Source organism: Epinephelus lanceolatus, chromosome 3 (genome assembly GCF_041903045.1).
Source record: "Epinephelus lanceolatus isolate andai-2023 chromosome 3, ASM4190304v1, whole genome shotgun sequence".
NCBI lineage: Eukaryota > Metazoa > Chordata > Actinopteri > Perciformes > Serranidae > Epinephelus > Epinephelus lanceolatus.
In genome coordinates this window covers 36,290,216-36,307,840 of record NC_135736.1, presented here as the reverse complement: position 1 = coordinate 36,307,840, position 17,625 = coordinate 36,290,216, and the positions used below count along the sequence as shown (strand labels likewise).

Here is a 17,625-nt window from a genome sequence, read left to right as displayed (position 1 = left end):
CTCTGACCGTTCTGTAACACTGTGAGCCTTGTGTCCTGAAAGTAATACATTTCATAACTAAGCATACTTTTGGTCCCTCGGAGGTTCATGCTCTGTATTTTGTTTTGCTTTAACAGCCTGATAAGATGAATCAATCCTGCATTTTTTTCCAAGTGCACACACCCTAAGATTTGTGATAAAACTGGAATTTCAAGTTAAAAATTTACTGTCATAATTTTACATTCTCTGCATACTTATACATTACTTTGTGGTTGTTGTTTTTTTTTTGGACTGATGCTTCCTGTTTGTTCCCTTTGCTGCTGTAATTTAGCAACCTTCCCTGCTGTGGGACGAACAAACGATTATCTTATCTTATCTTATCTTACTCCAATCTTAAAATCAGTACATTGGTTACCTGTCTGTCACAGAATTAATTTTAAAATTCTCTTATTGGTTTTTAAACCACTGATGGCCTTGTCTCATCTTATCTGTCTGACATGGTCAAGATATATGTGCCTGTTATGTCCCTGAGAGCCTCTGACTCAATCCTCTTGACTGTCCCTGATGTCGGGACTGAAAGATACAGAGAGGCAGCCTTTCATTATGCTTCTAAACTCTGAAACAGTCTCCCTGAAGGTCTTCAGGGCTCTCAGCCTGTTGAAACATTCAAATGAAATCTTGAGACACATCTTTTTATCATTGTCTCCTCCTGAAACATGTTTTTAAACTGATGAAGTTTTATCTTATTTAGGCCTGCAGATTTAACTGAATTTTATTTTATTGCAATTTTTTTTTTCATCTTTTTTTAATCACATATGTTTTGATTGTCTTTTATGTGCTGCACTTTGTGTTGCAGTGTATGCATGAATTATGTTGTATAAATTAAGTTAATATTATTTAGCTCTTTGCCTTTAGTGGAGAGGACAGACTTAAGTGTGAAATGGGGAGAGAGGGGATGACATGCAGGCTGGAATTGAGCCCACGGCCACTGTGGCAAGGACAATAGATTTATATGTGGGATGTCTGCTCTATCCAGTGAGCTACTGGGTGCCCTGTATTATTAATTGTTTTTAGAGTTTTGAAAATGTGACCACAGATTGGACAAAAGGAAGTTACCGACTGTAAAAAAAAAAAAATTAATGGTTGATAACCAGTCATCATGGAACATTTCCTAAGCTTGCTCAAAAATGTTAAAGGTATCCTCGAGACACCGTACTCAACATTTAACTTTTCCCATTGTCCAGTAAAATCTTGGATATTGTGCCAGTTTGTTGCATCAACATGAGCCGTACCTGCAGTTCTTAACTGAGGTTATAACAAACATCAAACAGTGGTCCTGTTTGTTCGTTCAAACGAGCAAACTGGTGGGGGAAGACGTACAAAAAATACATGCAAGTGAAACATGCACAGTATGTAAAAATGTGCGCACACACACACACACACACACACACACACACACACACATACATACACACACTGTGCCATTACCCTGTGGTTGCTGGTGTAGATGTTGCTCATAGATCCATAAGGAGGGTCTGTTGGTTTGAGGCCGTTGTCAACATTAACACGACGGAGGGAGGCAGCTAGCTCCTCTGGATCAACTGCACCTCCACTGTTCTACCGGTCGACAGCATGCACACCAGTGATGAACAGACAGAAACCAAAGGAAAAACAAAACAAACTGCATCCAAAAACAGGGTTGGGACTCCCGATCATTCAGTCAACGAATGTGTTAAATGTTTAGATGCTGCCAAACAGATTTTGCTTTAGTTTTTTTGTCTAAATTCTAAACAATTCCCTGAACGATTACTTTTATAGAATAACTGTCAAATAATATTATCTCATACATATTTAAAGCACAAACAGCAGTATTAGAAAACTGCAGTTCTTACTGCTTTTTACTTTTGCAATAAGTTACAGCAACACCAGCAGCTCTCTCTGCTGCTAAAAATATACACAAACAATGTACTTAACTTGTGCTTGACACCTGATGGTGAATCCAATTGGACCCACAGAACTTAATTCCCGACCAGACTGAAGGACTATTACATGGCAGGGATCAACAATAAGTAAGTAAAATGCCATGTCAGGAGAGTAAATTGCTGCGTCGGACAAGTGCTAAGATAGAGCTGATGATTGAAATAGCTAAGGAGTGAGCCATCTCACTTTTTTCTCACCTCTGTTGATAGTTGCACGTGCAGTATCGATCGGGCACTAGCGAGAAAATGATGGAGGGTATAGACCAGGGGTAGGCAACATGTGGCTCTGGAGCCACATACGTTTTTATTTATCATTGTTTTAGGCCTAAACATATTTCTACACTCTCTACTTGTAAAAATGTGTAGCCTACACACAGAAATAAAACATTTCCAACAATTCCAGCTCTACAAATTTAAACCTTTTAACACATTAAAAATAAGTAAATGCTGTGTGTGAGTTGACTGAATGCGGAGTTGACACCTTCCCAACCCACAGAGATCGTAAACATGCACTGACAACAGACTCATCCTCTGTTTGGATGAACTTTTGTCAGAGAAATAACTTTATACGAAATAAAGTTTAAATTATATAACCAAACAGATGAAGGTAGAGCCATGCTGCAACATGCACTAACACAGTCAGTGAGATGTGGGGTTTCAGGAGAGTCAAACATGCACAGTCAGATGCACTATCACTGTATCTACTGTTTTCAACATTACTCTCTTACATCGTGATTTTTGCCCCCTTCTACCTCTTTCTAATCTAATGTTGTCCTCTAAGCAGCAAGCTGGAACAGCATGTCACCACCAGGTGGCAGCCTCAAACCAGAGTTGCAAGAACAACAAACTAAGTATATAAGTCTGTGTGTACATGTGCATGTCTGTGTGCAGGTATACATAGTAGCATGTGTAGGATTTTCCTGTACCTTGCTCTTGCTTTTGTGATGCCGCCTGAATCGCAGCAGCTCTTTATGTTGCCTCGACACAAAGTTGACGGCAGCGTACTCCAACAGCGCAGAGAAGACGAAGAGAAGACACACTGCCATCCAGATGTCTATAGCCTTCACATAAGAGACCTGCAAACACACACATACACACCGCATTAATTAAAGTGTCAATCTGCAGATCTGCACCCACCACAGGCCTTAGACTGTCGATTTTATTTTGAGGTACATATTTGTTTCTACATTGTTTCTGACATGAGGTGCTGCTGACCACAGGTGAACTTCAGCATTAGGTCTTGCTTGAGACGGGCTTGAGGGATGGCAGCATGGTAAATCAGTAGGTCAGTTCACTTTTGACATTTTTAGATTTTGCCTGACTGATCGCTACATCTTCAAGACAGTGTGTTTGATACTTACCTTGTGACCCAAACCCTGAAGCAACCAGACAGAGTGGGATACAATATTTTGTCCAACTCCACTGAAAATGGTTTAAATCTCTCTCACAACAGTACGTCAAAAATATTTGTACACAAAAGAATAATTTCACTTCCTCTGATGTAGTGACTCTCAGTCTTTTTAATGTCAAGGAACCCTAAACTGAAACACATTAGGTCACAGGCCCCTGTTTATTATTTATTTATTATGCTCCAGGAACCTCCATCTGAAAAGATTTTGATTAAGAGTTGATTAAGACCAGTATTCTGCAGCTGCCACCCACAGTTAACATAACTGTGGAGGAAGTGAAACCTACTGTATGATCAGGACTTCACTGTTATGACTCATTCTCAATTAAATAGCAAAGACAAACTATTCCATATTTTTCTGGGTACCCTCCAAAAGTCCCTTGAGGACCCCCAGGTTGAGAAGCACTGATTAAATGTCATCAACGTTTTTCAGGCCAGAGGCCCCTCAGCTGAAAGCGAGACGGAGCAGGGACCCCCTAATGCATATATAAAATTGAGTTGCATATTAAACTGGTCCGACAATCATGCACAGGGTGACCTAAAGTAGCATTTATAAACATACTTTTATATGGTGCATACAATACTTTGCTATTAAAATAATAATTACTGACAGATTTCTATGTGTACACAGCATAGATTCATTTGACGAGGATTCATCGTTAACAGTTAGTCTATCATCAGTGTTGTGTAGTGTAAATTAAATGTTTTTTTTGTTTTTTTAATGAGTAGGCCGATTTATCTTTCATAATATAATGTTGGATTCATGTTAATTTGTACCGTAAAACTTGAATTAATAGCCCAGGCTATTATTTACTTAAATCACTGAAATCAACGGGGCTATATTTGGGACAGACCTTTAATTCCTTTCAAACAAAACTGTTGCTCAGCAAAGATGGGAAATACAATCAAATTGTTTGTTTAAACCAGTGTGAATATTACTTGTACAGAAATTAGGCTTCAGGTAACATTATGATCAATTATAGATCATTCATTTGATCTAGCTCCAACAGACAGCACATCAGAGACAGAGTTATGACACTTGCGGATTACGCCACCTGGCATGCCGACACAACGCCACTTTATCCTGTTAAAACAATACTCACATCATAAATCAATTTTTACGAAAAACCAGTTGATTCTTTTGATCTGAGGACACTTACGGACTAAAGGAATATGAATAACTTGCAGCCAACAACCTGCTTTTATACATCTGAAGAACTTCTCCAAAAAAAAAATGAACTGCTTGCCGACCAGACCAGGCATCTATTGAGACAGGCATTTATTTGTCAAAATGTGTAGCCACACCGGGCTAGTCAAAGGGACTGTGCATTAAATTGATACTACGCTTTAATTGAAGTTTTGCGGTATTTTCAGAAATATTTTAATTTTGTAGAAAAAGTGTTAAAAAAATGATCAAACAATAATTTGGCTGTCCCCCTGCAGTAACTTCCCCTCTTGAAAACCCATAATCTCATGTATGTCCTATAGCCGGCTCATATTTTACCACAATCATTACAGACAGTGTTTTAGGGCTGCAGCTGCTGCCCTTCACACACACACTCACACACACACACACACACACACACACACACACACACACACACACACACACAAACACACACACACTCCCCGTGGCTGTGCTGCTGATGCTTGTGGAGTCAAAATGATGCAACCTCATTTCTTTATGAAATTATGACTTATTCAGACATGTGTTACATGCTGGAGTGCAAAGTTCTGTTGAGCACCGGAAACATGAGAAATCTCCTAACCTATAAACACACACACACTCAGCCATGTTGTTGAGGTGTATGTGTACAGTATGTGCGAGAGAGATGGGTGTGCTAATAAGGGTTATGTAACAAAGTGCTCCATTTGTGATTTTTTCTCATGCATACAAGATACCAGAAACAAGACTGAGGGACACTTTCTCACACACGCACTAGCGGATACATGATGTGTGTAATCAACACATACTCGCGCCTTCCCATGCACAACATCCACCAATAAAAACGAGTTGTTTCAGATCCCAGGAGAGAGAATAAATCAGCTCTGCTACACATACACTCTGTTTGTCCACCTCCATCTACTACCTACCTTTTTGTATGTACCGTGTTTAACCCTTTGAACCAGATGGACACAATCTGTCTGTGCATCCATAGTTACAATACAGCAGATAGAGTCCAGAGTTTTAATGGTGCAGCTTCACCAAAATGTAAAACAATACTAAAAATACTAAAAACAAACAAACATTAACGGAGCACGGGTGAAGCCCACGGCTAACTGACTCTATAGCACCATTACACTTCCTGTTTACATCGCCTAAAGCATGATGGGGGCGGTGGTGGCATGTTATATTTGCATTATACCAAATAAATAAATACAGTTTTTTACAGTTGCTCAGTAAGGCTGCAGCATTAATCAAAAAAAAATATGGCAGGGTGTAATATCCAAATAGCAGGAGCTGCAATTTTATGATAGAGGTAAAATGTGTCACAACACACCATTATAAATGAAGCAGTGTGTTGCTACAGAGACGCCCTCACTGACAAATAATATTCCAGACATAAGGGGACATGTTTGTTTGGTACAGTCCCCAGCAAAAATCACATCATCATCATCATAGAGACCGTAGGCACTACTCCACCCTGCACATTGTTTACACCAGACGCTGCAAAAATAGCACCAAGAGAATCATTAAACATCTCAGCCACCCGGATAACTGCCTTTTCACCCTGCTGCGGTGGGGATGAAGGCACCAGTTACACCAGTGAAACTGAAATGCAAAAATTGCTATTCCCACTAAAATTGTAACTCATTGACTCATCTGTCAAAATAAATGTGTTGGAGCCACTTCTAGCAAGCCCTAGTTCCCTATTATTTTTTGAGTCACTTTAATGCGCCACCTGACCTGGCATCTCCGGAACCTTTAATTAAAGGCAGGGAAAATGAAGTGAGTGTGGAGCGTGGAAGAGGCCACAGGGTTACAGTCTTTAACCACTGCCTATTTGGTTAATCTTAGTTTTTATTGGATGATAAAGTCGTTTCATACCCCATTGATTTGAGCTTTGTTTTGGTAAAGGTCTGTTTATTTGGGGAACATTTGCTTGAATGTTTGTTAAATGTGACAGTCAAGACAATCAGTTCATAACGTCATCCTGCAACTCACCATACATCCTGCAAATCAATCAACACTTAAACCAACTGAAGCACCCTGGATCATCAAACAGTGAGTGAAATTAAACCAAAGACAGTGAGTGCATCATATCGCCTGTTATGGTGTCTGTGGCATCTTTTTTTTCAGCATATCGCACAGCCCTCTTGCTCAGAGTTCACTTCTTCAAAACTCTTCACACAGTGAGGACAGCAGCAGTCAATGTGGACTGAACTGAGGATCACTTTTCACTGCTTTGACACCAAATGCATCCAATGACCACATCGTTCAAAATTAATGAACTGTTTTCTCACTCAAACTCAACCACAGTGCAGCATCTCGCTGACACCACTTGAGCTCTAGAATCTTGTTGGAGACATGAGGTCTCATAAGAAAAAGAAAAAGTTCTGCTCCAATAACTCCTTCATGTTTTGTTCCTGGGATTCACTCTCCAAAGTTTGAAGCTTGACTCCAGCAGACTTTTTACTACATAGCTAGCTTATCTTGTGCAGGGGGCTTGGGCATATCACCAGCTTGCCAGACGATCACAGGACTGACAAATACAGAAAACCATTCAAACTCACACTGACACTTGACACGCAATTTAGAGTCTTTCATTCATCTAACCTGCATGTGTTGGGACAGTGGGTGGAAACTGGGGCTCCTAAAAGCTACAGATAAAAAATAAAATACACAAACACAGACCTTTGGCAGTGACGTCCTGGAGCCTGAACTCTGTGTTGTCATTGTGAGGACGGTGGTGATGCCCAGTGCCACTCTGGCTGGGGCAGCGTCCATGTTGATCCAGAAGGAGACCCAGGACAGAATGACGATGAGCAGAGAGGGGATGTACATCTGGATCAGGTAGTAGCCCATCTGACGCTCCAGGTGGAACCGCACTTCGATGCAAGTAAATTTACCTGCAATAAAGCAGAGACACGCCATAAGCAGTTTTCAGAAAGCATTCAGAGAGGAGCATGGCTGCAAACATTGGTCTGGACTTTGGGTCTGCTCGTTATGAAGCCCAAAATCTATAAATATTGATATACACATCCCTGTCTTATCTCTGAGCCTCCTGAATCATTCAGTGCCCCCACCCCCCCATACAGACAACACATCCCAGTTTGTCTGCTGTCTGTGGTCAGATCCCATTTAATGAAAGACAACATCAGTCTGGATGTCACTCTGTTTGTTTCTCCCTCATGCAGCTGATTTTTTTCTTTACTTGATCCCAGCAGCGCATGACATGCGCTGCTGCTACATGATTGATGTAATGTGGCAACCGTTTCACCCTGTGTGCACATTACAGTACCTGCATCGTGATGCTTACAGCAGTGTGTGTGTGTGTGTATATGTGTGTGTTACCTGTGTTGTAGTGCTTTGTGCAGTATCTGAGGTCTGATTCATCTTTGAGGATGAACTGTGGGAGCGTGAGGCCCTCGGCCACTTGGACTGGTCCGTTCTCCTGCCACTCAAATATCAGGTCGTTCATGGTGTAACCAACTGAAAAAAGCAAACCACATGACAATTTAATAATCAACAACTCATAAAAAAAATATGCAACGTAAAGGTCAAGGAGTGAAAATCATGGAAGCGATGGACAGATTTAGCAAAGGCGTCATGATTCTGTCCTCGGGGCTGCATTTGTCAAATGTCTCATTGTAACGAATGTGTTCTTGCACCCATCCCCCCTCTGTTCATAATGACTCATCACCCAGATCCCTGTGATTTTAACCAACTCACTATTTCATGATAGAGAACTATGTCTCAAAAAATCACTGTATATTATTTTATGAATAAAAGCAGCAAAACCAGCTTTACATGTTTGCACCGTCTGCATAATAAAAACAGCAGATCAGCAGCCACGAGTGGAAGAAGTAATATGACTAGCTGTATGTAGCACAATGCTTTAAATTATCATTATATAATGTAATTTCATTTCTGATGTATTAATGTGTTAGCAGCATTTATTTATTTTTAAGATTTTTTGGGGGGCATTTGCCTTTAATGGACAGGACAGGAAAGTTTGAAAGGAGGAGAGAGAGAGGGGGGATGACATGCAGCATAGGCTGGACTTGAACCCAAGCCACTGTGGCAACAGCCTTGTACATGGGGCTCCTGCTCTATTCACTAAGCCACCGACGCCCCAGTGTTAGCAGCATTTTGATGTCATACTCATTGTAGGAGACGGTTTGAAGCAGTTCATATTTGAAAGTGCAGCGATCGGTTGTTTAAAATGTAATGTAAATGTTTAAAAGTATAAAGCAGCATTAAAGAGACAGTTCATCCTTAAATGAAAAGGACATAGTTTTCCTCTTACCTGTAGTGCTGTTTACCTGTCTAGGTTGTTTTGGTGTGAGTTGCTGAGTGTTGGATATATTGGCCTGTAGAGATGTCTGCCTTCTATCAAATATAATGGAACTACATGGCACTCGGCTCGTGGTGCTCAATGTGCTAAAAAAAAAACCCCATTTGAAACATTGTCTCCTTTCAGAAATCATGACCTGGTTACTCAAGATAATCCACAGACCTTGTTGTGAGCAGTTTCATGTGGGAACTATTTTCTTTCTATCAAACTACACCTGCCAACCGTATCACCATGGAGAAGGAAGCGTGCATCTACTGCTAGCTCACCTAGCACCACTGAGCTAGATAACTAGCTCAGCCGAGGAGAACACCATTAATATTTAGATCTCTCGCTGCCATAAGCACAAGCCTTTCATCTTTGAGTAGATGCATGCTTCCTCAGTGATATGGTTGGCAGGTGTAGTTTGGTAGAAAGAAAATAGTTCCTACATGAAACTGCTCACAACAAGGTCTGTGGATTATCTTGAGTAACTGGGTCATGATTTCTGGAGAGAGACATTGCTGTTGAGTTTCTCAAATGTATTTTTTGGCACTTTGAGCACCACAAGCTGAGTGCATTATATTGGAGAGAGGGCAGACACCTTTATGGCCAATATCTCCAGCTCTGTAACTCACACTAAAACAATTTAGATTGATAAACTGCACTACAGGTGAGAGGACAAATATGTGTTTTTGATTTTGGTGTCAACTGTCCCTTTAAATAAAAAAAAACAACTAAGATTCGTACAGCAAAAATGTATTTAAATAAAGCACTTGAGCAAATCTGAGGACAGTACTGATGCACTGCGAACCATTTTGACAGAGCTCACAGCCCAATACACAATCAGTGTGGTTACATGCACAAGTCAAACAATAAAAAGACTTGAAAATAAACTTCACAGCGACAGTTTGAGCCCAGGGAGATGATCAGCTGAGAGGTGGCTGGATGTCCTAACCATTACACAAACTATTGTGACTATTATACTGCTTACTATGATAATAAAAATAAGTCCATGAACTTTTTGAAACATGAAATACAGTGTCAACAGATAATCCAATAATACTGTTATATTCCATCTCCTCACCATGGTGACTTGGAGAGGGTTACAAATGGGAAAGAGTGGGAAGAGAAACAAAGTACACAAACATATGTATGAGTATAATGACAGAGAGAGTGGAAGCCACATTAAAATGCATGCAGTCAGTGCACTGTAGGGCTTTTTGGCAAAAGCAGAAACCAGCTGGTACAAGCCTTCAGCCATACACAAAACATTTTGTTCACTTTGCTTCTTAAGGTTCAGCTACAAGTGCGTGAAAAGTTTTTCCTTTTTTGAACATGCATAGCCTACTATGTTCAAAAAAAGAAAAAAAACAGCGGAGACCATGCCTTCAGCCTTCAACACAAGCACCCAAGCCTCTGTGCTTGGCTCCAGATTTTTTAAAATCTTACAATCACCCCTGGTGGAAACAACGGCTCTGACTGTCAACTCAGAGCTCTTACAAGTTCTGCTGGTCACACCAAATGCATCAACTCAAAACACTCGTCTGTCTACATCAAAATCATATCACTGATACAAATGGGATTATCTGAGCAGGGACAATCTGCACATCACGTTACCCTCCACTTCACTTTAATACCACACATTATCGCTACAGTATATGTCATGTATAATATCAAAATGAATTGGAGAGTTGGATCAAGGTACTTTTTTTTCTCTCAAACATGCATCATCATTTCCTGTCATCCTCTGGCTCTCTCTGGCTGCATGTGCGTGTCTTTATGTTTCCCCAGAGCAACACAGCGATAAAAATAATCTATTATAAATAAATATATAAATAAAAAACAGAGCTAGATGTATGCACGGTAATGCCTTCGGCCAGTGGGCTGGAGCAGAGTAAAGCCACCAATGAAGACAAATAATCTGTCTAAGTGTTATCTGTCCCCTGGGGCCAGGCTGCACTCCTGATTGGACAAAGGAGGAATTAGTCATCATAACCCTATCAACATTATTAAACACGACTTTGTATTCCCTTAAAAAGATACAGCCACGTGTCTGCTTTGATACTGTACCCAGTCCAGTGGAAGGAGGATGATTCTAAATATACTTCAGTAAGATGTATGGATGAATGAGAAATGAGAGAAAACATGAGATAGACACGGCAGGGCTGTTGGAACGAATTTCAGGAGCTGAATATAAATTGAATAATTAAAAAGTTTATACTAATCAAATGCTGAAATAAGATTTAGAATTTGAAAAGGAGACAAAATACAAATAGTGCATTTCAGAAGAAAATCAGTGGAGAGAAGTTCAGTTGGTTTTAATTTTGGATCATTACTGCTGTCACTGACCAGTATAAATATCTCAGCCTGATGCTGGATGAGCACATATCATTAAAAGCACCGGATTTGGCAAACTAACTCAACGACATGGCCAAACCCAAGTATGACATTAAACTGTGTGGACCTTGAACTAATGACTGGAGAAATCTGGACTCTGTTGCTGAACCAGTTGGGAACCACTGTTGGGTAGTGCGCTGGGATCTGTACTGAACAACGTTAAACAATGTGGCAATCTTGGATTCCATACCTTTACACAACTCTATAACTCGTGTGTGTCCTGTGTCTAACTACGCCTCTGGTGTTTGGGGTTTCCGGGAACATACAAGTTGTAACACAGTGCATTATGGAGTGATTCGATCCTTGGGTATCCATAAATTTACTTAAGTTCTGGCCATTAGTGGAGATACGGGATGGGAAACTCCAAACATCAGACATAAATGTCAAATGCTTCAGCTTTAGAATAGACTTGTGAAGACGTCGGATCAAAGACTCACTAAAAATATATTTAACCCTGTAAGACCCAGATATAGAAAAAAATGAGCAATTTTTTTTGACCTCTCAGATATTGTTTTAGGAGGCCTCTGATGTAGAAATCAAAGATTTTTCAAATTTTTTACATTTTATTAAGTTTTTAGGGAAATGTTGTGAATTTGCAATGTTGGGCATAGTTGGGAGCAGACCTTCTGTGTTTGTACTCACTTTGTCTGAACAGATATACAGAACATTTAAGTATTCATTTGCAGGGTTGATTGCTTACTTAGCCCCATAACAGTATATATCATGAGTAATAATCACACAACAATCATAGTTTTATGAATAAGCATTTATAAATAAAAATATTGGAAAAAAATATATTTACAAAACTTTTTCCTCCATCACTTTCAATGGTTTACTACATTCAAACAATACTGTCTGGCTGGCCTATTATGCTCTCTACTTATCATACTAAAAGGAACACATGCATCCCCCCAGAGCACTTACAGGTTCACATTCAAGACCATTCGCACCTGTCCCTGAACAATGCAACAGGCATTGGATCGTTAAATTCATGGGCTAAAGAGATATTGTTGGTCCACTGATCCCAATTAAGGTGATAAAAACCTTTGGATGATGGCAAATACATTCAGTTTCTTATTTTCATTTTCAAGACCATATCACATTACATACAATAACAGAAGGATGGCACACGGCGTGGCCAAAGTACAACCAATGTTACTCAAACAGAGGAAGAACGTTCTTTAGACAAAACACCCAGTTAACAGATGACTTTAGATGGACGATTCAAATAATACTTTGGCTAATACCTTTCTCTGGAAGTCATTAAGCTTCATTCTGACATTCAAACTGAATATGAAACTCATGTCCCACACCATCATCATCATCGTCATCATCATCACAGAGGTTACAGATCCTCTGGTTTCTGTCCAGCCCGTCACATCTTCACTGACTTCAGGACTTCTGGTGTTATTTACTCTAAAGTTACAAACAGCCTTTTTTGTTTTCATGCCACAGATCCTTCTCCAGTTTAAACTCTTGTTTAAATATATATTATATACCACATGATGTCACACTGCTGAGCTCACTTTACCACTTTTGTATTAGCCTCTGTTCATCAGTCAGTTTGAACCAGCTGATGTTGTTACACTTTGGTGTAGCGATGGGCAAAGCAGTTCTTTAGATGTTACTGAATCACTAAAGGAACACATGCATCCCCCCAGAGCACTTACAGGTTCACATTCAAGACCATTCGCACCTGTCCCTGAACAATGCAACAGGCATCCCCCCAACAAATCCAGAACATTTAGAACCTGTTTTTCTATCTCCTAATGCTACAAACTGCTGCTTGGGCAACACTGAGAAAAATAGCTCAGGATCATTTAGAAGTTAAAAAACAAACAAAAAACTACAAAGATACAGGGAGTTTCAAATACTGCTATAGATGTTGGCGCTTCAAATACCCCATACAATTTATTCATGTGTTTAATTATGGTCTAAGCTAAACTAAGTAAAAATTTAACAGAAAAGCACATTTAGAGCTTCGTTACAATGAATCATCTAATACTTTAAATTTCTACTACATTTTTTTTCAATTTGTGACCATGTGAGAAGTGCAGTGACCTTATGTAATGTGTAAGGAAGCACAGACTATTTTGACTACCACACTGACCCAACGTTGTAGAATTACAACATAGACATAACAAGCTATAAATGAGATTTGATGAATGTTTTCCAAAATAACTAAATATGTACATGTTCTAGACATTGTAATAAACACAAAAAAAATATTTGAATTTTACTTACTTTAATCCTGACAAATCCAGTCATGCAAAAAAAGGAGATGAGCTCAACGGGAAGTTTGCAGGTAGAGTGAGTTCATGGCCAGATGACCAGACCTATACACACTAATTCTATCCAATAGCATTGTGAGGACAAACAATAGGACTCATTAACTATGTAAATGTGGTCTTGAGAAAAAAAACATTTGCAGGCCTTTTTTTAGAATTGTTAAAAGTGATGTTGTAAATTTGCAACAGTGGGTTTTACAGGGTTAATTGTAGCTTCATGAAGCTCTCCAGCAAATCAAGTGATAAACTGTATTTTGCGCCAGTGGAGGCTTGGGAATAATGACTGTCAACAATGAAAAATACTAATGCATCAAATTTCTGTCAATCAATCCTTTAGTCAATAATTGTATCATAATAAAGCCTAGTAGTGGCAGCAAGGAAAATATATGTTCTGAAACTGGAAGTGGCAACAGTTAAATAGGCAGATGACAGTGAAGTGCTCCTGTAACTATAGGGAAATTACATAGAGGTGAGCCTTCATTAGTTCACGCAGGAACAATAATTTCTTAACTGCTCAGTGGCTTGGGGCGTCATCAGTGACATCATGATACAGGCCTCAACACACGCTTCACAAAAAAAAATTCCTGGATTTCTCAACACACGCTCCAAACCCTCAGGTCAGCACGTAGCATCACTAGATATATGTCCTGACAGCAGGCGAGCACCTCACTATTGCGTCGCATCTGACGCTCTCTGTCCACACTGAATCCCTTTGATATGCACTTCATGTAAACAAACCATGCACCTATCAGCTGTGCACTTGAAATCAGACTGCAGATTTAACCAGCTGCCACCTTATTTAGGTTTTTGTAGTGAAATGAGGCGGTATCATAACTATGTTAACCTGATAATTGTACAGGCCTGGCAGGCTACCAGGCCAGCAGAAACCCCCGCATGGCCAAATAAAAAAAATGTAGAAAAAAGTTTTAAATGCCCAAAGATAACAACAAATATTCAATCATTGGGAAATCAATTATTTGGGTTAGTGGGGGAGGTTTTACTGTGTGTTGCTGTCATTAACAATGGCACTGGTTTCTCTCCTCTTTTGTGGGTGGTGGAGCTTCGCCCCTCCACATGTATGCAGCCACGTTGCAGCCGCATACAGGAGTGGAGAGACAAATGGAATTTAGGTTACCTGAGTTGACGACGACCCTTTACATTACATGCCATAAAAACAAGTGCCATAGGCTTGAGCTAAAAATGGTGACTAACAGAAAACTGTTATGTCTATAAATTTTGACTATTTTTATTGAGTCATGTTAATGCCAAATCACCAAGAAAACAACTGTAACTGGAAAAGTAGGAAACAATTCAACACCTCACAACAGTTGGATTTGCTCACACAACAGATAACGATGGAACAACAATCAGCTTGCAAAAAAACCAACTTGAACATTCATTTATTTTCTGTAACCGCTCATCCTGTTGGGGGTCACGGGGGGCTGGAGCCTATCCCAGCTGACATTGGGTGAGAGTCAGGGTACACCCTGGACAGGTCGCCAGACTATCACAGGGCTGACACATAGAGACAGACAACCATTCACACTCACAATCACACCTACGGACCATTTAGAGTCCCAGTTAGCCTGACCTGTGGGAGTACCCAGAGAAAACCCACGCTGACACAGGGAGAACATGCAAACTCCGCACAGAAGGGCTCCCCCACCCTGAGTTCAAATCAGGAGCCCTCTGTAAAATATATTCACCAGTTCTCAAATCTATCCTGCTGCCGGTGAGCTAATGCAGCAACCCAAGTATGAACGCAAATGTAAGCACGCAACTGGGGAAACGTATGTGTATGTAGGAACGTGTGTGTATATGAATAGAAAGACTCTGTAATACTGAACCAATCCCATCCTGCAAAACTCACCTGAAATATATTCAAACCCCAATAGACCATGCTCTACAGTTATTTACTGTACTGTATGAGGGAGAAAATTTGAATGGGATAATAGAGGAAGATTGGCAGCTCTTATTCAAAATAATTGGAGAGATATGATAGAAAATGATTTGTAATATGATACGCATAATTGTTTGCACACCTTTAACCACACACTCGTACCTCACTGGGACTTACAATATCAAAGTTTACACAGTGTTCAGTTCATTTCTTTCTTTGCCGTATCCAACTCTTGTCTGTACAGGTGGTGGTACAAGTTCTGCTCCTTGTATGAATCCAGGCAGCATACCAAACACTCAGTGGCGTGCACAGCTCTGTCTCTATACCCACAAAGGCCCTGTGGGTTTGGCATGCTGCTCTGTGCCCATGGGGACTTTGTGGGTAAGGAGGCAGATCCCAGCATCAGTGAGGTATAGGATATACACACAGCACGAACATGAGAAGCAATTATGATGAATAATAAACTGAAGCGGGAGGAGGCAGGAGTGGTGAAGCGCGAGCTGAGCCATGTTAAGTTATTTATCAACAATGTGCGACTGTTGATTTGTGGGACATTCCTGTGAGAAGATTTATTTTTTAACCAATTTAATTATGAGTGATGCTCACAGAGAGAAGCCCACTGTCATGAAACATTTAGACTGCGAATGCATCATCGAGGGGTCAAAGCTCCACTATGATTTGATAAACAATATGTTGAATAATAAACTAGAGGAGGAGGAAACAACGGTGATGAAGAAAGAAATCAACAAAATTAGTGACAGATGCATGTAGTTGCATGTGATACCAAGGTAAAACAGACAGCCTTGTTCAGAGGTCAAAGGTTTAAGATTGGTATATTGACAAAGTTCCAAAATCTATCTTGGAGTAATTTTCAGTACACTCATCCATTTTATACTGTCAGTGTAGCTCACAATTTAAAGAATGACCAGAAGGGAATGGGTTTCTGTTTTCCCTGGGTTTGTCCTTCAGACACCACTTCTCCACAGGCTTGGTGCCATTTTACAGAGGTGTGTTGCGGGAGTATTTTAAGGAGGCCCTGCCTTAAAGGCTAAAGTCAGGGAACAAATGTCTGTGGAGCACAGTAAACAACACAGATTATGAAATATTGTAACACAGCTACTCTGCAGGATGTGCACTGATACGCATCTGTGGATATTTTTAGTTCAGTGTGCAATGTATCCCCCTTCCACGAGGTGGGTATACGCCATATGCCTGCGTATATGTACCACTACAGATCTGTGTGGGCGACACGGTGGTGCAGTGGTTAGCATTGCCTCACAGCAAGAGGGTTCTTGGTTTGAACCTGGGGCTTGAATTTAGGGGTGGAGTTTGCATGTTTTCCCCGTGTCAGCGTGGGTTTTCTCCGGGTACTCCGGCTTCCTCCCACACAAAGACATGCACATCAGGTTAATTGGTGACTCTTAATTGGCCGTAGGTGTGAATGTGAGTGTGAATGACTGCGTGTCTCAATGTGTCAGCCCTGCAATAGTCTGGAGACCTGTCTAGGGTGTACCCCACCTCCCACCAAAGCTCCAGCCCCCCTTGACCCCCAACAGGATGAAAAAATGTAGCAGCTTGTTGTTATGTTACAGAAAGAATACAAATGAGGAAATAGTTCCTTGCATTTAAACTGTAGCAGATAGGTGGTTTAGTTAAGGTCAAATGTTGGGGTTGGTCATTTAGTTATGATGTAAGGGGATAGAAAATGCATTATGTCAACAACATGTATACAACTACAAACATCTGTGTGTAATTGTGTGTTTTAGTGCACTTACAGCTCTCCAGCTGCATGATACAGGTCTGAACATCCATGGGGAAGTTCTTTAGATCCATGGGGCATGACAGAGTTAATGTTAGTCTGGAAGCAAAGAGAGAGAATGAGGAAAAAGTGAGTCAGAGACAGTGACAGGGTTTGAAGTCATCCATGAATGTTGTACACATGTACAGTATCAAAATGCTTTTATCTCTGCTTATTTTATATTAATGCAGCACTAATACCACTTGTCCACCATCATGGAAGCAGTTCAAGCTCCTGCTCCTAAGTTTGAATCAGTCAGAGCATTTCAATTAAAAATAAAGTGGGTGTGTCATATTCTACAGGTTGGAAAGAGAGGACAGAGAAGTAGGAAATCATCACAAAAAATAGAGCGTGCAGTGATGTCATTAGTTGTTGGTC

General features: G+C 40.3%; 1 protein-coding gene across 2 annotated transcripts in view; it reads right to left on the bottom strand.

The window, feature by feature from the left end:
• The window catches only part of glra3 (glycine receptor, alpha 3), a 74,588-nt gene that overhangs the window by 13,874 nt on the left and 43,089 nt on the right, over positions 1–17,625 (bottom strand). The window contains exons 5-9 of one of the 2 annotated variants that reach the window (XM_078166313.1): positions 17,225–17,307; positions 7,883–8,020; positions 7,223–7,437; positions 2,885–3,034; positions 1,468–1,596 (exon numbers count right to left, since the gene is read on the bottom strand). In XM_078166313.1, the coding sequence (XP_078022439.1) occupies positions 1,468–1,596; positions 2,885–3,034; positions 7,223–7,437; positions 7,883–8,020; positions 17,225–17,307 (715 nt within the window). The remainder of the gene's footprint in view (positions 1–1,467; positions 1,597–2,884; positions 3,035–7,222; positions 7,438–7,882; positions 8,021–17,224; positions 17,308–17,625) is intronic. The other variant, XM_078166314.1, reaches the window with a different exon arrangement.